Source organism: Brachyhypopomus gauderio, chromosome 9 (assembly GCF_052324685.1).
Source record: "Brachyhypopomus gauderio isolate BG-103 chromosome 9, BGAUD_0.2, whole genome shotgun sequence".
NCBI lineage: Eukaryota > Metazoa > Chordata > Actinopteri > Gymnotiformes > Hypopomidae > Brachyhypopomus > Brachyhypopomus gauderio.
Window position 1 is genome coordinate 11,143,588 of NC_135219.1, and position 20,983 is coordinate 11,164,570.

The 20,983-nt window shown below is 41.2% G+C and overlaps 3 protein-coding genes, 1 long non-coding RNA gene and 2 other non-coding genes across 6 annotated transcripts in view; 3 read left to right on the forward strand and 3 right to left on the reverse strand.

Annotated features, from left to right (window-relative positions):
• The window catches only part of LOC143523009 (uncharacterized), a 28,136-nt gene extending 24,082 nt beyond the window's left edge, over window positions 1-4,054 (reverse strand). Inside the window, exon 1 of the transcript XR_013133197.1 lies at window positions 3,775-4,054. The gene's annotated coding sequence lies outside the window, so the exon portion shown is untranslated. The remainder of the gene's footprint in view (window positions 1-3,774) is intronic.
• Window positions 4,055-5,075: 1,021 nt separating this feature from the next.
• ociad1 (OCIA domain containing 1) lies at window positions 5,076-8,585 on the forward strand. The gene is made up of 8 exons (XM_077017063.1): window positions 5,076-5,271; window positions 5,611-5,695; window positions 5,784-5,837; window positions 5,985-6,032; window positions 7,335-7,470; window positions 7,612-7,841; window positions 8,028-8,183; window positions 8,384-8,585. Exons 1-8 carry the CDS (start codon window positions 5,215-5,217, stop codon window positions 8,419-8,421), a joined length of 804 nt encoding a protein of 267 aa, XP_076873178.1. The 5' UTR covers window positions 5,076-5,214; the 3' UTR covers window positions 8,422-8,585.
• A 1,237-nt stretch (window positions 8,586-9,822) lies between these two features.
• LOC143522992 (uncharacterized) lies at window positions 9,823-11,395 on the forward strand. Its single transcript, XR_013133194.1, has 2 exons — window positions 9,823-10,528; window positions 11,273-11,395. It is a non-coding gene; the product is annotated as an uncharacterized LOC143522992 (long non-coding RNA).
• Window positions 11,396-12,146: 751 nt separating this feature from the next.
• Window positions 12,147-12,218, reverse strand: trnad-guc (transfer RNA aspartic acid (anticodon GUC)). Its single transcript has one exon. It is a non-coding gene; the product is annotated as a tRNA-Asp (tRNA).
• Window positions 12,219-13,462: 1,244 nt separating this feature from the next.
• LOC143523682 (U5 spliceosomal RNA) lies at window positions 13,463-13,578 on the reverse strand. Its single transcript, XR_013133429.1, has one exon. It is a non-coding gene; the product is annotated as a U5 spliceosomal RNA (small nuclear RNA).
• Window positions 13,579-16,291: 2,713 nt separating this feature from the next.
• ociad2 (OCIA domain containing 2) lies at window positions 16,292-19,672 on the forward strand. The gene is made up of 7 exons (XM_077017064.1): window positions 16,292-16,548; window positions 17,005-17,089; window positions 17,419-17,472; window positions 18,817-18,864; window positions 19,000-19,153; window positions 19,292-19,377; window positions 19,467-19,672. Exons 1-6 carry the CDS (start codon window positions 16,480-16,482, stop codon window positions 19,368-19,370), a joined length of 489 nt encoding a protein of 162 aa, XP_076873179.1. The 5' UTR covers window positions 16,292-16,479; the 3' UTR covers window positions 19,371-19,377; window positions 19,467-19,672.
• The last annotated feature ends 1,311 nt before the right edge of the window (window positions 19,673-20,983 follow it).

Below are 20,983 nucleotides of genomic sequence, written 5' to 3' on the forward strand. Positions count from 1 at the left end.
ACAGCACTCGACACGCAGAGGTGGCAGGCCAGATATGGAAAGAAGTCTTATAATACAACAAACCCGTTGACATGTCCCGTTTGTTTAGTTCTGGACTGCTCAGAAACAACAAAAACGAGTAAAGCAAACGTGTCCTCTACAGAGATGGAAAACAGCTCCGTTAAGTAGACGACTCGCTCCTTCTCACCAGCTCACATTTGGGTGACAGAGGATTTGATTATGGTGCAAGTGTGTACGCACACACGCACGCGCGCACACACCAAACACAGACAAGCACAAACTTTCTGCATTGGCGATAAAGCCTAACTGCAAAGCGCCTGCTCAGACCTGTCTCCACCACAGAGGACAGAGGGACACAGAGAGAGACAGGGGACAGACAGACAGTAAAGTCACTAAATCCCCAATGTGTGAAGGGAAGTGAGGCATGTCTGTGGTACTGGAGCGAGGACGGCTGCTCCCTGCAGGTACAGTGGAGCAAGCCCGCAGAACTCCTCCACCGCAGGAGGGCCCTGTGACGCATGGAGTAAGCTACAGGACAACACGGCCATCAGGACAGGCAGGAGACAGCAGGACCCCAGCTCACGGCCCGCAGGACAGGCAGGAGACAGCAGGACCCCAGCTCACGGCCCGCAGGACAGACTGGAGAGAGTGTGCTGAGCATCGATAGAAAAGAGAGCATCTCCACAGCATGGCCGCATCGCACCAGCAAAGCAGATAAACATTTTTCCCACAAGGAGAATAGGGATGCCTTAAAAAGACACTCCCCCACACAGACCAGCCCGCACAGCAGTGAAGGTCAGTTAGTGCCCTGCGGGGAACTCCGCACGTCCCTCGGAGGGTCAGCACAGTGTCTGACTGTAGCGACACGCCCGCCCGCCCGTGGTTCCAGTCTGGCGCTCTGACAAGCGCTTCTGCTTCCCAAACCCATAGAGCTTGAGGAGCCCTCACACATGAACACACCCTCACGTTTGCTGCGTCACGCTTCTCTCTGGCTCCGCCCAGCTCACCCCACCAACCTACACCACTAAAAACAACACAAAAACGTGTGATTACACAACACGCGAAAGGCAAAGAGCATCTGGGGGTAAAGTGACCAGTAAGTAAAATAATGTGGGACAGGACTGGGGATGAAGCCAGGTCTCGTCCTCATTTTAAGAGCAGTCTTTGTAAGGGTGAGTTCCAGGAGGCCCACGTGTGCAGTTGTTAGCCACCTACACCAGACTGCCTGGTCTTGCTGCTTTCTGGCCAATGCAAGACACCAGACAACACGAAGACAAAAAGCCCTTGTTGCACAAGTGACCGGCTGACCCCGCCCCACCGTCGCCATCTTCCCGCACACCCAAGCAGAGATCAAGTTCTCTGTAGGTCAGGGAGGAATGAATGAAAAAACCCTTTCACAAAGAGTTGTATAAAGATTCAGCAGGACAGAGTGACACGGCCACACACACACACACACACACACACACACACACACACACACACACACACACACACACACTGTTTGTGTGTGTGTGTGTGTGTACGCCAGTCTGAATGTCACAGCATGCTGGGCTGGCACATGTGGAGCTCAGCGTCTGTGTGCCGTGCACGTTTGAGCGACAGACACGAGGAACACGCGCTCCCTTTGTGTGTGTGTGTGTGTGTGTGTGTGTGAGTGAATGACAGACAACGAACACACACTCCCTTCGCTCTCATTATGCTCATAACAGGATAAACAGCTCAGACTGTGATTACTGAAACAAACGGGTCACGCTGGAGTCCACAGTGCAGGTACTGAACACTGAAGTGTTCAGCAGTTCTGGTCAGACTGAACACCACACGAGGAGCAGTGGCTCAGGTCTAGAACATCATCCTTTCTCTCCTCTTCAATCCTTCATGTCAATTCTCCCCCATGAGATGATTTTGTTATTAAAATCCTCATTCAAAAAGCCACACCTGCTGGTCATAGTCTCTGTAACTATTGTGGAACCTGATTTGGAAAATGGAGCAATTCCAGGGTAGCGTATATTGTTTTTAAGTGGTAATATTTTTGGAAGTTGGTAGAGATGAGCTAAAGCCATTCCTCTGTTGCACCAGAGAAGACATATTTAAAGTGAGTGTCATTGTCAGGAACACAGCCATGTCAGAGGGGCTAAACTTTAAAGTTTTTACGTTTCATCCATTTTACAGAGCAGGTTTATGTGCAGCATTTGCAGGGTCAGACTAAGCTCAGTTCTAATTCGCCATTTGAAGTCCTTTCTTGTGTCAGTTTAAGACTCATATTGACCTGGCAAAATAAGAGCTTGAATGTTCATGGCCATTTCTAAGCAGTTTGGCATAACACTGAAGACATCAAGGCCATGTTTACACAGCCAAACATTTAAATTGAATTATTCCTTCCTCAGCTGTGTGCCTCTCACCTCCAGATGATCAAGACAAGCCAGCACTCTGACTCTCCTGCTCGTCAGACAACTGGAGAAAATGAGGAACCAGGGTGTCGACAACTTCATTACCAATTTAATTTGTTTACTGTTGCTCAATATGGGAACTTTGTTTAGTGTCACTGATCATCAACACGCTGCATGAGTGCATGAAAAATCAGCTGATTTTAAAAACCTCAGTTTGTCACCCGCTGTTTTAAATAAGTTACTGGTTAGTTGGGGACTGTGGACCACCCACAAACAGAAGCAGGACACGCTGAAAATAGTGGATTTATACAGCCCCATTAATAAAGATCCTCTTGACCCCTCAATCAAAACAGCATTAACTAAAGCAACTCAACTCAGTTCAACCCCAAAGTTACAACGTAGATGGCACGTTCAGCCTAGAGCGAATCACACAATGTACACGTCGTTTTTAGCTCATTCGTCGTAATTAGCCATTCATTTGACGTCCTCTCGATGTTTTTGCTACGAAGTCTAGCTTTTATGGTGCACTGATTTGAGTCACTAGCCATACACACAGATCTCACGTTACATCTACATTCTGCTCGCTTGTCTTCACTGCATGCAAAATGCATCACGTTGACGACCCGATTCACAGCGAGATCAACTTTACAGAAGCATTTGGTCGAATCGTTTTTAACGCTGTGACTGTCAGTCAATTATCTAGCTAGCCACGAACAGATCAACTTGCAAAACCCTTTATCTGGACCCTAGCTGAATAGATGGCTAACGTTAGCTAACGTCGACCTGCATTCAGATGCACTTAGCCAAGTAAAACAGGCATCCTTGTATTAGCTCGCTAGCCAAGTGCAGCTAGCTAAAGTGCAGGTCCAATGTTCAAGACATGACTTCTGACTTTTCTTATTAGCTATGAGCTAACCAGATTAGTTGTGATAACTCGGTTAAATATGTTAATTAAATAACACCATTCCAATAGGTGATAAACTCAGGGTATTTAGTTATCCAGTACTTGGGTTCACTAGCTCACGCAGAACTAGCCGAGTGTGATAACCTAGATGAAGACACGCTGATATCACCTGGTTACTTCCTGGCTAACTAGCTAGCTAAAATGTTAACGTAGCACAGCTAGCTAGCAACGTTGGCTTCAGAGATGCGACGTCTGAGAACATAGCAGCCTGTGATTCGCGAGAAATTACGAGCTAGTTAGTCATTTTCGTTAAAATAAAATACGAATGGACAGTTGTCGCTCCGTGTTTGTGTAATTATATCTCGTCTCGGTTATTAGAGGGTGAAGCAGGTACCATGAGCGTGTCGTTAGAGCAGCTGAGGTGACTGGACCACACACTGCAGCGTCGGGCGCGTGAGCTTGTTCAAAAACGGCCGTTTTTACCTCGCGAGCGTCTCCGCTTCCCTCAGCAGCTCAGCTCGCTGGCTAGCTCTGGAAATCCGCCGACTTGTTCTGTCCACAACTAATTCCCACGCGTTAAACGATTTCGTAAAACCGAATACTAAAGGAATTGGCAAAATGAAACGATTTCTAATACATACTGATGTGTTTGCTTTTACTATATTGTGTTTCTGTCGCTTAAAACACCTTTAAAAAAAACTCGACGGATGACGAGCGGGCCCACCTCCCTGTCCGTCAGATTGGAGCGACGCGAGCTAACGGCATCGCCGCCTCTCTGTTCCGATAGGAGAGCGCAGTTGTCAGGTTGCGGGCTTCAGCCCCGCCCCTCAGCCCCGCCCCGCTGCCTTTTCGATAGGTGCCCATTATCCACGCGCACGAGGTGTTTACCGTCCTATTTGTTTAACGGTCTACAGATCAAATCTCAGCCCCCGATAGTCCGGACATGATTGGTTTATATGACACAACCGGGGCGTCGAGCTTCACGTTTTTGTGTCTTTTTTGCGTGGAATTTAACATTTCTGTGTAAACTAATGTGTAAATTGTTTAATCAAAATTCACTAACGCCCTTAGTGAATTAGAAATATTAGTTAAACACTAACTCCAAACTTAGCTTAAAAGACAAAAGTTTATTTTAACATTTTTATTCACACAGCCATGCACAAAGTCAGTATTAACAGTATCTCAGTGGTCTGTGTTCTTTGTGCTGAAAGGTGCATTATAAACTAAATAAAAGCCGGGGGAACCACTGTCTGTTCTTTGTTCTTACTGCTGAAGTAGAGCATTACATTTTCTTACGTGTCTGTTAGCTGATGCTGATGCTGATCGCGGAACACAGGCCTATACGAAAAGAAAATACGTCGAACTGTGACTGAAGTGATAGTGGCACTGACAGTGTAGAAGAGAGAGGTGAAACAAGGTTTATGTGCTTGTGCACTTTGAAGTGAGAGCGAGCATAGCTGACAGAGGTTTGATTGCTCTTTTGTCAGAAATGATTGATGAATTTCAGATTTTTTTACATTTGTCAGCGTTCTGTAGAACGTTCTTCAGCTAAGTAACTAGCTTGCAAGCTATATTATTTAAAAATTAAATTTTCTCAATGAGTACTGCATTTGAGTAATATAACGCACCATCATTATTTTTTACTATAATAATAATAATAATAATAATAATAATAATAATAATTATTATTATTATTATTATTATTATTACGTTGCTAGGTGGCAGTATGCACGTTGCGCCTGACGTATATCACCGGAAGAGCGTGAAGTATTTTATTTCCGGGTTACAATTGCTTGTCTTGAGGAGGTCATGTCATAGACATTTTATTAATCAGTTCATTTTAAAACCATATGACTGTTTAATCGGTTTGTTCTTGTGGACATAGCACCCTTCTTATGAGTTAGCTAACTAGCTAATTTAGCAATGTCGCAAGCATCCTCGGGATACAACAATGCTTCGCAAGGGCCACATCGGGCACAGGTAGGTTAAGTGGCTAACAACTCTTAGCTAACCAGCTAGCTAACTTACTTTAAGGGTTGCAGATCAACCTGCAGAGATCTTGACAGTTAGGAACATGTGTTCGTACGTGTGGAGTGTCTAATATACTAGTATATAGCATAAAGAGGGCTTACATGGAGATAACTGAATACTATTGTAAGTCACTATGGACAATGGAGTGTGATAAATGGTGTAAGTGAGAAATAATGAGGGATGATTTTACCTGCTACGTTTTGTGTTTGAGTAACTGACTGTGTAGCCATCTTAAGAACTCTGAATTCTCATTAGATGCATCTTGTTGGCCTTCTGGTTTACATCCAGAGTCCTTTAGGTGCAAACTATATTCCCACTGAGGAAGAGACTCGCGTCTTCAAAGAGTGTGAGCAGGACAGCTTCTGGTACAGATGTGAGTGGTTCACAACAGTTATGGTGATTTCTCATACACTGTCTATAATTCTTTGGAACTGTAAGTATTTTCCACTTTTACTTCCTAGCCTTGCCGTTCTCAGCCGTAGCTGTTGCAGTAACTCAGGTGATGGTAACAAAAGGTGAGTGGAAGTCTTTGGCTTGTGCTAAATCTTCTCTGCCAGTTTTATTGAGCTGTAGTCACTGGTTCTGTCTGTTTAATTGAGCTGTAGTCACTTTTTCCATCTGTTTTATTGAGCTGTAGCCACTGTTTCTGTCTGTTTTAAAAGGACTGTTAGCCCCATCCCCAAGATTTGGGTCCCTGCCAAAAGTTGCTAGTAAGTATCAGTCGTTAATATGGAGCATGTGGTTATGAAAAAACAAAATGCTTGTACAGCTTTTAAAAGTAATGTATGTGTAACTTCTATATTTAAAATGCCTTTTGCATTGTCATGTCCATTCTGAACAAATTGTGTTCAGAAATAAAAAAATGAACCTCTTAGAAAAAAAGATGTATATGAGTGAAATATTCCACACTGTTTGTGTGGGTTTGATCTGTCCTGCTATATGTTTTTGGTTAGCTGTTCTTCACAGTCAAGTTCCGTTCCAGTGTAATATGGTCAGAGTAAAAGAGATTTCAGAGGATCTTGGCAGAACAGCTGCTAAAGCAGATTTATAGCTTAAAGAAATGGAACAACTCAGTATATCTAAAGGCATTCCATAGATTTCTTACACAGTCTAAAGTCTGCCATAAGACAATGTATATACTAGAATATTTTTTTTTGAAGTTTACTAAAGATAACTGGAATGTTCCATAGCAGTGATAGAACAAACCAACATTGAATTTTAGGGTAAATGTACACAAGATTAAGTTTGGAGAAAATTAAACGCCACAGATGGACACAGAAACCTGATCCCCACCATGAGGTAGGACAGAATGCAGCAACGTGGTGCTGTGTGAAATGCAAACCTCAGAAGATCACTGCTGTAACACTGCTGTATTAGGACATTGTGCAGCATATTATTAGTTTCTCTGATTTAAAACTTGAGAGGCTGGGTCATGCAAAAATTACAGCATTTCAGAACCCAAAATCAACAATGAGGTGACTTAAAAAGAACTCAGAAAATGATCACATTTTAGACTGACTCAGTAAGATTCAGATTCAGTACCACGATCCAAAGCTGACCCATTAAAAACATGAAAAAAAAATACATGAACATAACCAGTAAGATGGAGAGGAATCACCCAAACGTCATGATTTCTTCAAAGAACTGATAAACAGCTAAAGCGTTTGAGATTGTGACTAATACAGAAAGTCTCCCTAGGTATTAAATAGGGGCACAGTCTTTTTTCTATTAATAATATTGTCTAAACTATTTGTTCCATAAAGAAAATTTTAGAATGTTTAGTACAAAGACATTATTATATTTTTGGTGTATTTTGTTTGTATGTTTAATGTGAACATAAATTGTGTGATGTTTGTAAAGTTAGACAGTCTAACTTGGATGAACAACAGATGATTAGGATAAGTGATAAAAGGTTATGGGTAACATGATTTTCTCTTACAAGTCTAGTTTGTGTTTATATTGCATGAGATAAATGCCTTACAAAACATCTCGAATACATCGTTTCTATTTAGTTGCTGGCATGTTGGGATACTTCGGAGGAAAAGTGTCTTATATGAAGGTTTGTGAAGAAAAGTTTAAAAAACTGGAGAACTCCCCGATTGGCGAGTTTGTGCGGCAGAGACACCTTGGTCGCCATGCGGGCCCTGAGTAAGTCCCCCGTCAGCACTGCACTGTTGGGCGTTAGAGTTCAGACCGTCACCTTTGTAAACCAGCATCTTTAAAAGGGGGGAAATATTGGCATGATATCTTGAGCTTCATACCTTGTGCTTTATACGTATGGTGAACTAGGTCGAACCCCGTGGAGATGGCAGATCCAGACCAAGCATCTTCTCAGCAGTCGAGCTTTGAGGCGACGCTCCAGCCCACAGAGGACTACAACCCTCCACCAAATCCGTACAGCAGCTACACCAGTGACTACACCTATAGCAGCCCTTCTCCGTCACATGACCCAGCGCCCCTCAGCCCTGGAATCAGTGAGTCCGCTGTGTATAGCAGCAGGGACAACAGCGCCCCTACAGGTGACACCGCTGAACATGCCTGGAATACCGTCAGCTTGACTGAAATATTTCAGAATATGCAAACTGAGTGATGCTCTAAGCAAAGGATATGTCTGGTGTATAACATTTTATTGATCACAAATACTGTTCAAAAAATGTATTTTAAAAAATGGTCAAATTAATATTAATGTTTTTGTTCTCCTGAAGTGCCACCTTACCAGGACGAGGAAGCTCCCAAGAAGAGAGCAGTGCTGTATGAGGACCTGCGCAGTAAGAACAGGGAGATCTATGAGGTGTCCCTCTCCCAGAGAGCAGAACCCCTCCACAAACCACAGGCAGAGGTGACCGCACCACAGAGAGAAGGTGAGCTAACTAGCCCAACACACCTGCATGCATCAGGAGACAGGATGGGATGAAGGTGTGTGTGTGTTAGACCTGACTTCACGAGGTTCTTTTATTCTTCTTTTTCATTATAAAGATCAGAATCTGGATCTCTCTAATGCAGGACCCCCCCCCCTCTTTCCTCTCCTCTCCTCCTCTCTCCTCCCCTCTTTTGTCCACAGTTAAGAAGAACAAGTATGGGGACAGCTGGGAGGAGTAGGGCGGTTCCGCTGGTCCTGCGTCTGCGTCACTCCTGCTCCTCTGGGTCTGCACCGTGTCGCCTTGGTGTCCGGCGCCGGGTAGCCACTGCGTCAGATGTTTGGATTCAGATGTAAAGAGCGATGTCATCATTTCAGATTCAAAAATAAAGGAGTATTGATGGTGTGATTAGGTTAAGTGTTTACACTGTACATCTGACGTGTGGTTGTTGTAAGACCGGGTGATTATGAATCTGTGCTTCAGTCGAGGCCTTCGGCGGAGATGAGCTGAGATCTATTTTTGAGAAATGGCTGTTTGAATGTTTTGATCCTTTTAATAGATTCACAATCATTTATGACAGACCACTGGCCATTTTATAAACGAGTAACAGTTTATCTTTCTATATGTGAATAATGCGTTTTTTTTTTTTTTTTTTTTTTTGGGTTGGGGGCTTGAATATTGAATTTGAATATTGCAGTATTCTTCAGTCTAGGCAGTCAGCCGATTTCCTGTGATTGTATTATTTTGTTTCAGTATGACTGCTCTAATACCAGCAGTGAAATCGAAAAGTGAAAATTGGTGTGTTTTCCTCTTTTATTATTACAACGGATTGGTTGGTCAAGTAATCAACTCCGTTAAACTAAACTGGTTTCTGGCATACTACTTATATTCTGTGTAATATTAATGCAGAAAAAAATCAGGTGTGTGCACAGACAATTTTGCTCAGTTGCATTTTGCTTAGGGTAAAATGCTACTCTAAGACTTTATCTGTTCTTTTCATATCGTAAGCTAACGGTAGCTTCTTTTAGGAGAAAGCTAATGTCCACGTTAGCCTGCAATATGGCTGCTAACGTTGCCGACTTATAGCTGCCTGTTTGTTAGCTGGAGTGATAAGATTGGTTCACATGGTAAGAGGCAATACTGAGTGGCCAGCTGGACATTGTAAAACCACAGGGTTTTTTTTTTTTTTTACATACAGTTGCTTTGGTTATTCCATTCATCATTAAACATTTCCACAGCTTCAGAAAACTTGCCAGGAATCATCATGCAATGTTAGCAATGCAAATTTTTGGATGCTAGTGTGACATGACAAGGGCCACATGGCAAAGAAAAAAAGGTTTGGATGACAAGGCGATTTAATTAACTTTTATTATTTACAGCAATTTTTGGCTACTCCCATCCAAACACAGCAGCAGTAATTGCACATATACATGTGATACGATGTGCTCTGTTGCATTAGAGCTTATTCCAGCAACCACAACACGAGCCCCAATCAGGGGCCACCAGGTACGTGCCATGAATTAAGTAATGGAATGTGGAAAAATATATATCATTGCATATTTTACATAGACAAAAACATAGATTATTCTGTGGTGCAGCACTAAAACGCCACTGAACAAAATAGATTAACCTTAATCAGGGTTCCCGCGGGGTCTTAAAAAGTCTTAAAATGTCTGAAATTCAAAACTTTAAATTTAAGGCCTTAAAAGACTTAAAAAACAGCCAGATTTTCATCCAAGGTCTTAAATTTAATTTAGTCAGGTCTTAAAATTTTACCTTAGTTAATTTTAGAAAAGTGTAGTTTAATCGAAACGTCCGGAAGTCAGTTCTGTGTTGTCTGTGTTTGTGCGCGGCTACAGGTGTTGGTACGTGTTAATTAATTAAACTACAAAACCCATAATAACCGCAGGCAGGAAACGGCCCTTGTCGCGAAAAGCCTTCACGCAATTTTGTGCCTCATCCCCGCCGTCTTCGCTATCGTCAGTGCCGGGTCCCGCCGGACTCCACCGCAGTATCACTAGTGCTTCGGCTAATGATATTCGGGCTACATTAGGATAGAGTGACGGCAATGTTCCCTGGTTCGAATATCGCGAAAAAGTTTTCGTGTGGGCTAAACAAATCGCATATATAGCTAGATTTGGCTTGGCAGACTTCATCAAGAGAGAGTTGATACGCTCTTACCGGGCCGTATGTGTTTAATGTTCGATGAAAGCTTTAATTCAACCACAAAATCCAAACAGCTGGATCTTCATGTTCGGTTCTGGAGCAATGGATATGTGCAATCGAGGTACATGGGCTCTCATTTCATGGGCCATGAAACAGCGCAGGATCTACCAAAATTTATCAAAGTAAGTGATCCTTACTTATGCTCCACAGTCTTCTTTTCAATGTGTTAACCATTTATTATACAATTAGGCTACAATACAAAAACATCTCAGAACCATGTACTGTCCATGGCATTGAGTTAGAGAAATGTTTCAATGCATGCTAAATCCCAGCTAGAGGAAATAAAAATATATTTACTGTGTTAAATCATGTAAAATGTAAAAAAAAAAACAACTATGCCCTGTAGATGGGTTATGTCATGTTTTGAAACATGTTCCACTGTCCCATGCTCTGTTTCATGGATTGCACATGGTTTTATTTACATTGTACTGATGTATTGCCTTTTAGTGGGCATATATACATAGGGTAAAAACAGGTAGTGTCCCAACGTTTTCAATGTTAACATTCAAATTCATATTCAGCATGGCTAGACAAAGTAAGTTGGTTTCATCGGGATAATAAATAGAAAAGAAGGTAGGGGGTTAAAAAAGTTTTGTGTGTTTTAAGATACAGATGGCCTGGGGAAAGAAAATTCTGAGCCTTTATTTAATTAGTTAATTTTATAATTTCATTTATTTCAGTAATTTAACCAAAATGTAACATTTAATAAATTTTATCAGCTGCAGGGTGTGAGGATTTTGGTCAATCCATGCCTTAGACATACTTGAAGATAGGCTGAGTCTACATGTTGTTAAATGTATAATGTGTGTATGATTATTTAATTTGATGGTGTACGTCTATCTTTTTATTTCTTATTTTCCAACAAGGAGGTGGAGGCAGAAAACATGCAAGAGGACACAACTGGCACACACAGACTCATATGTGACTGTCACAATGCATGGAGGTGTCACAGGTTCCCCTCACCAAGGAACTATTAGCATCTGTGGGTGCAGCACGGTCAAAATACTGACTCTTTCTGGATCAGGAATGAATCAGGAAAGAAAAGGAATCCCAGAGCCAGAAAAGAGAGCTGACTGAGCAGTCTTTAGAGGACCTTAAGAAAAGGAAGAAAAGCTTGGAAGACGTATCCACTTGTCTTGCTAGAGTGGCAGATTCTCTTGCAGAAGAAGCTGAGGGCAAGGCTGGATCCAAGATGGCTCAGCTCCTTTCCAAGTCAAATGCTGAGATTGGTACTGAAAAGGAAGAACTCAGAGATATGTAGGGTGAGGTTGTATGTAGATATGCTAGTGTTGTGTTGGTAAGGTTGCTTGGGTTGAGAATGTTACTATTTTGATTATCTGTTTTAATATTGAATTAATGTAATCCTGTAACTAAATTAATCAAAATAAAATGTTTTAAGAGTATCTGGGATCATTGGATTGTTTGTGGTAATATGTTGTGTTGGTCTTAAATTTCACTGAGAATGGTCTTAAAAGGTCTTAAAAAAGTCTTAAATTTAACTCACTGAAACCTGCAAGAACCCTGTTAATAAAAAACCTGGATCAACACAAAAAGGCCAGTAGGTGGCAGCTTATGCGTGGACTCTTAACTTCTCTGTAAACACAACCTCCAGAGTTAGCAATTGTGTTAGGTAAATCACAAACGGACAATGTTTTTAAAATAAGGAAATATTATTTTGTGCTAATAAAGTATCAGGTGTATGTGTAGTTTCCACGATGCCATAATTAAAAATGTTTAGCTCTCCCCGTCGGGGAATCGAACCCCGGTCTTCCGCGTGACAGGCGGAGATACTGTCCACTATACTAACGAGGAGGAGATACTAACAAACAACGCTAGAACATATTTGAAGGTTTCTGTAATAGAAAACTCGCTGTCGATTTTATGTTTTCACAACACCAAGAAACACTGGATTATTAGTGATGTCAACCTCGAAACGCGGGATCGAACTGAATCGATTCATTTGAATCACGGTGTTTTGAAACAGTTTCGAAGTCTGTCATAACGGGAAAGTCACGTGACTATTCCTAAAACGGGGTTCGTTACGTCACATTTCGAATCTTCGCGCGTTTTAGTCCGCAGCGCTATCCGTGCCCGGGCCCGCTTGGTGCCTCGTGTGATTGGTTCATTTCGCTGGAACTCAAACATGACATCAGTGATGCGACGCTCACGTTAAACAGTCATAGCGGCAAAGCGATTAGCAGACAATCGTTGTGTTAAATTATCGATAAATCTGTGCTTGCACCGTGTTTCTGCACTCCCAAAACGACTCCAAAAATACAATAAAAAGAGAATCGTGAACTCTATAGTGTTGTGCGAGCGCGCTTTTTTCCAAATAAAGCGGCGTTGTGATGACGTAAGCGTGCTCGGGCCGGGTTGCTGAAGCGAGTGTGAGTGCAGGCCAGCGGGGGAGTGGGGAGGGGGGATAACCGGGCCCCGGCACGGAACGAGCAAACCGTGCCTACTGTGAGTACGCCCTAAGTTCAAGCAACTGGTCTGAGATCAGAATGTTTACTTGTAATTAGTTCTGATTACAACTGATTACTTGTAATACTTGTACTTGTACATAATGTATTACACAAGCATTTTCCTACCTTGCAATGTAAAATGAATAATGCCAGCTATATCAATCCACTGACTAACAGTGTATCATAATGAAAAATCTTAATGATATCATTAAAACAACCCTGTTCTCTGTAAAATTATGTTTTCATGACTAAATTTTTTTTAGGGGCACAATATGCTATGGGAGAATATTTCATGTCATTTTTCATAAAAAAGCACATTACTTTGTTTCTGTTAAGAAAACATTGTGTGGTTGCCCACTAGATGTCACTGTGGCGTATGATGATTCGAACGTCTCATAAGATCGAATCATTTTCCGAATCTCCTAAAAGCCTCACTTTTACCATCACTATGTATTATGGTAGAGCCGCCACGATTACGTCACTTTCGGCGCGCGGATCCTGACGCTGGTAGCGACGTTTCAAATACAAACCAAGCTTAGTATGTCCTTTAGAATTGAATGTTATTCATCTGTTTTTTTTACCATGTAAGGAAGCCCCGCCGTGAGGCAGGGCATCAAAAAATTAGTTTATACTCATAGTGCTCCTCTCCACGGAAATCTTTAGTAAAAGGCGAAAGATTTATACGAAATGAAGAGAAACAAGAGTGTACTGATTTGACGCTTCCGCGGATCAGTACTTTGACTGTAGGAAACATAAATCACATCTGTGGTAGCATAAACTTACATAAAATCACAACATAAAACCGAACCCACATTATCACAGTGATCAAACGAATCATATTATTTGAAACCATCAAGGACATAAACAGGTATAAAAATGATTTTAAATAAGATTGTTACGAGCATTGCATGATGGGAAACCGCAGTACAAGCGTCATCGACCCGCCCACTTTACCCACGTGGTCGTTCCGACTGTTTCAGGCATTTTAACGCAGCACACACTATGCTTTCCACCATAACTGTTTACAGTATTTGACCATACTAAATGTTTACTCCTTGCACAGTCGTTGCATTAGGTTGATTAATTAGCTATTGGTTTTAACTAATAACTTGGTCTAAACTACGAAGTGATGGATTTTCTCTCCAATGTACATGTTGAAGTAAAGCCAGTTGAACGAGTCTGCCCTCCCACAACGCATCGCGACGACAGACATTGCTGCGCGACAGTAAAGTTTACAGTTTTTTAATATATATATAGAACAATTTACAAAGATACAAACTCTCGTCGAGGGTGTCATAACTACAAGTTACAAGCAATGGGACGTAAAATATGATTACAAAAAACAATAATAATACAGAGTAGAGGGGAGCAAAGCAATGCAATAAGCGATTAGAACAATACGTGTCAGATCTGGCGTGAGGTGATTCTAGCATTTTTACAGTTTTTAAATAATTTTTTACTTAGTGATTAACAAATGATTTTACTTAATGGCAAAAGCCATTGTGGTTTTTCAGAACTGAAGAATTTGTTTGTGTAAGTATGATAGTACTAAAATCTTACTCATTTCAAAGTCACACTTCACAAGGAATTCAGTTCCTCCCAGTTTCTTAAAAATGGAACCAGGAATATGGTTCCAATATATATAATAGGAATCCACATTGAATTTTGTTGCATAAGGTTTTTTGCCATTTAGTCCTAAATGCACCGACCATGGCTTCAAAGTCCAATGCATTAATACCACCCTTGTCATACAACTAATTGGTACCTTTTAATATAATTAGTCAAATTTTTCCATAAAAACTGAAAAATAACAGAGCTGGCGTTCTCTATATTTTGTGGTGATATATACATAGAATTACATGGATATACAACCTTGGAAATGTCGTCTGCTTTAGTCAAGTTTCTTCCAAAAATAGTCAAATCCATTGACAAGCAATGGCTAAGGCTTTTTTCTTATATACCAAGCAGTCTGAGATATTATCATCTTCACTTCTAAATACATTCTTAGATACTAATATTCCTAAATATTTAACTTTATTTCAACGCTGGTTGATTAAATGTTTTATGTATACAGTTATGAATGGGAAGAATCTCTCATTTATAATGTTGAGTCCTAAACCTGAAGTCTTGGAGAATAACTTGGAGGTAATTTTTCAAAAACAATGCAGTAACATCAGCAAATTGGCTAATCTTGTAATCTCTGTCAAAAATGTAGATTTCTTGACGAGTGCCTCGCTGGACATACCTATAGTTTAGATTTTGTTGAACTAAGACAGGGGTGGGCAATTAATCTTCTTAACAGTTTTAGAGAGCCAGACTAATATACTTCTGCACAATAGTTCTGCACAATACATACAGTATCCATTTATAAAAAATAGCTATATATTCATAGTTACATATTACACTATTTAATAACTCGTCAAATTGACACCAAATCCCACGTGTTTTGTGATTGTCGTAATTTGGAAAGTGACCTTCGTAACATGACTCACATTCACACCGACAGATCCAGTCAAGGACTTTAGCTGTCCCATAGGGAATGGTATCTCAGAGGGGTGTACAGAGGTCATCAGCCCTGTTCTGCAAGTGGCAGGCTTATGCAATTGCGAACAAAGGTGTGACAGACAGACACACAAGTGCTATTACATGTAAGATAATTTTGTAATTGATTCTGGGCATCAGCATTGACATCTGTATATAGTTGTATCCCAGTGTAGTGGTATCTTGGCCTAGACTACTTATTGTGTTGGTTAGGATGCATCCCATGAATATTTAACAAAGCACTCCTAAGAACGTCTGTTAAAATTCTGTAAATGTACATAAACCGTTTAGGGGTTTTAATAGCCAACACTTAAGTATGTTGCAGGAAACAGTATGTCTAATCTGGAGACGGATATTTGAGTTTATTTCAGTGTGTTCTGTCAGTGTGTCTGTTACCATGAGACTTGCATTTGTGTACAGCCCATGGGACAATAACCCCGCCAGCATAATGCTGTCTTTGTACTCTGAGAAATAAGCGCAAATCTCCGTGCATATGCCACGATCAAATAAAGATTATTACAAAAGAACAAAAGCCTCATTTAAGAGAACCTAGGATATAATTATTCAACAACGGATAATTGTTGAATAATGATAGCGTATCCTAATTATATCATATCGCTGATGGCGCTGTCACTTTTAGTTCTGTCGCATTTGCAAATTGCTCTGGATGACAGCATGCAACAAATGCTGTAAATGTGAAATACTTAAAGAGCAAGGCGTGCTATATGAAGCAATTACAGGTCTGTATTGCAAAGCGTTGCACGGTACCCGCTGTAGGCGGATTTTATTTTGTGTTTACAAGAGTTTTGTCCAATTGCAGAGCTGCACCGCCACACGTCACCGCAGGTTTCGTCCAATCGCTTTGGAGCCTTCAGATTTGAAGGAGGAGCCAGAGGGCTTACCTAACTCCCATGGTGCCTTTCGTTATTTCTATCCTCAAAAAAGTTAGACCTAAACGTACGTACACCTGGAAGGGGAACTAGCACAAGGAAGGAATAAAAGGAAACATCGAGTCGGATCCCAAGTTCGGTGATTTATTGAATAAGTAAGTTTACGTGCGGTCCGAAATGTCCGGTGAAGCTCCAGAAACTTCAGGAGGAGCGCGAGCTGAAACGACGTCATGTAGGTCAGAGAAGGTAAGAACGACGAAGGAGCATAACGTAGCCGCTTACATAAGATGTCGAACATGTTGTATATACTATAGAAAAAAGTAAAATTAATACAGCTCACCCTTCACTATTGCCTAAAATTGATTTCAGATGTATTACTAAATTGGAAAGCGAGTTCTAGGGACACTACCTATCAGTGGCGGCTCGTCAGTAGGGGGCGCTGAAGCGCCGCACCTGTCAAATAATCCAGAGAATAAATTCTACTTACGCTTATGTAAATTATATATTACAAAAAGTATTATGAAACTTGTAATAATGGCCATTATCGTTTTTTTAAAAGATCAAGATTTATATCTCCTGAATTTCTGTGACATTACATGTATACTGTATACTTCCTGTGTGTGGGGCGCCAATCTACTGCGTGCCTGTCGCAAACTGTCCGAATGAGGACTACTGTCTCACCCGTTGTCCCATTCTCTGCAGTGTGTCATTGGAGACAGACACTTCCCAAGGGAGGAGATGAGGGCAATCTGGAGGGAGTGCAAGGAGGAGAGCTTTTGGTACCGAGGTGAAACACACACACACACACACACACACACACACACACACACACACACACACACACACACACACACACACACACACACACACACCCACACACACACTCATTGATTTCATTGGTTCTGTCTTTCAGAGAATGTTTAATGCCCAGTAATGTTTCTTGGGGGGTAAATGTTTGCGTGTTGCTCCTCTGCTGGTTAAGATTTGTTCACAGTCATAGTGTTGGGTAGAGAATTATATGAACTGTCCTTAATGTTGTCGTAAAGTCCAAGGTATTGTGAGCATGCTGCAGTGTAGAATCCAAGTCAACACTCTCTCTTCTCACTTCCTCCCTAGCACTTCCCCTCTCCCTGGGAAGCATGGCGCTAACTGGAGGCCTGATCTACAGAGGTAAATACTGTGGCCTGTTGGAGACTTTACACTTACATTTAGGGCATTTTGCACTTACTTACAAAGTAACTTACAAAGTGTTTTGCCATCTCCTCACAGAATGCATCCTAGATAGTACCATACACGGGTTAGAATTCAACATACTCTTGAGCCAGACTACTACTAAACTACAGGAATCAATGCCATTAACTAGACGTGCTTAATAAATATGGCTGCTATATCATACAATGTAAAGAACAAGGACAAGTGCTATCTGCAGTGTTGGTAGTCATTTAAGTACTCATGAGTCTTAAGGTGAGTCTTAAGATAATACTTTGTTGTTGTGTGTTCTCATATGAAAGTTATATATGAAATGTAAATCCACAACATTGGTTTATGGTTACCACAGTGCTATCACTGATATATATATATTTTTTTTTCTCGGGTTCATGGGAGTGGAAATCACATTATTATGTATAAAGACTTGGTCTATGCAATAGGTGAAAACAACAAAGAGAGACACTGAAAACTGGCCCTTGTGGGAATTACGGGGTGATTAATCCGTGGAGGGTGTGAGCATCAGGAGCTGACAAGGACAAAACAACAAACAAGAACTAGAAATAAAAGAAGCTGCTAGTTTCCTCAAGTCCACCAACATTCCACCAGAAAACACATCATCCTTACACTCCTAAACACACAAACAGAACACACCGCAGGGAGCAGAAGCAACGTGATGACCTCCCTAGTTCCGCACTATGACTACACAAAATGACACACTACATGCAGACGTATACGTCGACAACTAGGAATCGATAAAGTAATGCAGAGGTCGCAAAACAGTACTAGTAAATCACAACACTAATTCTTAAAATCTGAGAACAAAAATATTGAATAAAAAAAGTACAAAGCAAGAGAGGTGACCATGCCCTCTTCATCCCAGACAGGCCTCACATGTTGAGACGAGTCAAGAGTTGGACAAATGTTGTATCAACTAAGAAGGACATTCTAGTTCTGGCGCATCATGAACAGGAATGTGAAGCAGGTCCAGACAGGACCAGCAGAACCAACAAAGCAAGGCTCGTAACTATGTGTATTGTCAAAGTGTACAAGAAGGAAAGCTACTAATATAAGGTTTATACAGCTTATACAAACATAAGTGCATTCATCTACTGACACAACAGTCAGAGCAAAGCTGATGAATAAATTCAGATAGAGTGGTCGGTTATCGACCCATGGCCAGTGTGTGAACCAGGGTTTCATATTCAGCCATATCTGTTGTGTTAAGTGAACCACCTGGATTGAGGAGACGACCTGTGTCATGAGGACACGCTGCAGTGAATCATATCATCTGCTTGTTTGCAACAGGTGTCTGGAAGCAGTCTAAGCGCTTTGGACCCTTTCCCAAACTAGCACGTAAGTCCCTCGTTAGAAACCCCGGAAGAGAAATGCGCAAGTGATGCGCATGCAGAGTTGCACGTGCTGTTAATGACATCTGCAGCCCCTAGGGGGCAGCACTGAATCGTACGTGACCTTTGCACTCTGCTGCAGTGGCCGGGGTCCTGGGCTTCGCATTGGGGAAAGCGTCTTATGTTGGAGCATGTAAAGAAAAGTTTCGGAGGCTGGGACCAGAGTTCAGCAAGGACATTGACGCAGGCTGGTGTCCGGCCTTTGGTCCGCTTTGGTTTGGGTCCTGTAGAAAGAGGTGAGGAATTAACATCAGAACAATATTATTGTTGTTAGTATTATCATTATTGTTATTTTTATTAGTGTGTATTTGTGAAAAAGCCAAATAATTGAAATAAAGTTTGATTTAATTAGTTTTAATTGTGTATTTCTGAAGACATTGTCCACATGGGTGCCATGAGTGTAAGAAACTAGAGAAACAAGAGGCTGTATCTGCCACGGCAACACCTACTTAGAGCTGAGGTATGTAGACAGTCTTCACTCACACACACACACACACGTTGGAATATATGTGGCTCATTTATTTTCTTATTCAGTATTTTTGTTTTTAGGGGATTTTGAGATGACCACACAGGAGCTTGTGGAAAGCAGCGTCTACCTTGATAAATAAGCTTCACCACAAGAGGGAGCCAAAATTATCTTTTCTTGGTCTTGTTCCGCTATACTAGTATACAAAATTTTTGTAGCCAACATCTATACATCAAAACACAGCAAATTTCGATGTATACTCCTACATAAAACGCACTGCACAATGCAAGATGTTCATGACTTTTTTTTATTATCAAAGTATAATGCTAAGTGCCAAGAGTGTCTTTATACTCAACACAGTGTATAGGCTGTAAGCTACAGGGTGTCAGAGTGAATACACTCCGTTGTTCATCTTAAAGACAGAATTGTTTGTTCTGGTATTCAGCCAGATGTTTTGGTTAAAGTTCATCAGTAATGGCAGAAAAGGACAGTCTGAACACTTGTTTAATTTTATATGAGAGTTTCTTTACTGCTGAGACACCCTGTAACTATTAGATTAAACATACTCAACTCTCTCTGGTATTTTATGTGCATTAGCATAACATGAAATTCTGTGCAAGCTTGTTAAGTATGTAACAAGTGTATGTAATAACATCATTAATTATGTTGCTTGAAAATAAACGTCATTTTCAAGCAACATAAATTGAGTAAAATCAAATCATGTGTGTAAGGCGTTTCTTGTGTGGGAGAGGGCTTGTACAGAAAGTTTGTGCTGGATCCTCAGTTGGCCACAGCATAATTAATGATAATATAATTCTGAATGATCTAAAGATCATGTGCATTAATGTTAAATACGGAGTTTGGAACAGTCGTCTCAGGCTCACAGTCAGCAATGGCAGGCTTTTCACACGTAAAGTGTATTTACACCTGACTGTGTTAAGACATTAAGACATTGTTGCAAAGCCACAGCAGTTCTGGCGTATTGTTTTTTGGATCGTCCTAATCTGGAAAACGGGACCTACTGGCCAGTGGTTCTGTACAGTCAGGCAGGTGACCGGTAGACATGCATGACTGCTGTACGGATTTGCACTGCACTACAGTGTTCGATGGCCCTTTTGGCTACGAGGCTGGTGTAGCATTCAATGTTCATTACATTTTTTGGTTTAAAGAAGTCCTAATGTGACATTTCCTGCATTGTCCGGCTGCAGGAAGAAAGATTGGGTTGTTGCACTTCTGAACTGGGCTTCACGTCGGTTGGGCACTGTGGAATAGAAACAGCTGAAAAATTAGTTATGGGATGAGCAAATTCTAAAATCTTATGACTAGTGCTTGTGTGTATATTATATATGTGTGTGTGTGTGTTCTACATATTCTGGTGTTCTATCATATTCTCGTGGTATATCTGTTCCTACAGAGTCTTCTTCCACTCTGTCTGAAGAATAACTCATACCACAAAACCACAGTTTCAGCTCAGGGAGCAGACAGCACGTTTCATAGTGTCAATCCAGTGAAGTGATTATCGGACATCTAAAAGTCCAAGAGAATATCCGACACGATGGTAAACAAAGGATATGAATATTTATGTGAGATTTGAACACCT

Coding starts and splice junctions, on each gene's coding strand:
- ociad1 (XM_077017063.1), top strand. CDS start 5,215: ATGTCGCAAGCATCCTCGGGATACAACAATGCTTCGCAAGGGCCACAT. Junction 5,272..5,610: donor AAGGGCCACATCGGGCACAG/GTAGGTTAAGTG, acceptor GTTTACATCCAG/AGTCCTTTAGGTGCAAACTA. Junction 5,838..5,984: donor TCAGGTGATGGTAACAAAAG/GTGAGTGGAAGT, acceptor CTGTTTTAAAAG/GACTGTTAGCCCCATCCCCA.
- ociad2 (XM_077017064.1), top strand. CDS start 16,480: ATGTCCGGTGAAGCTCCAGAAACTTCAGGAGGAGCGCGAGCTGAAACG. Junction 16,549..17,004: donor CGTCATGTAGGTCAGAGAAG/GTAAGAACGACG, acceptor CATTCTCTGCAG/TGTGTCATTGGAGACAGACA. Junction 19,154..19,291: donor TTTGGGTCCTGTAGAAAGAG/GTGAGGAATTAA, acceptor GTATTTCTGAAG/ACATTGTCCACATGGGTGCC.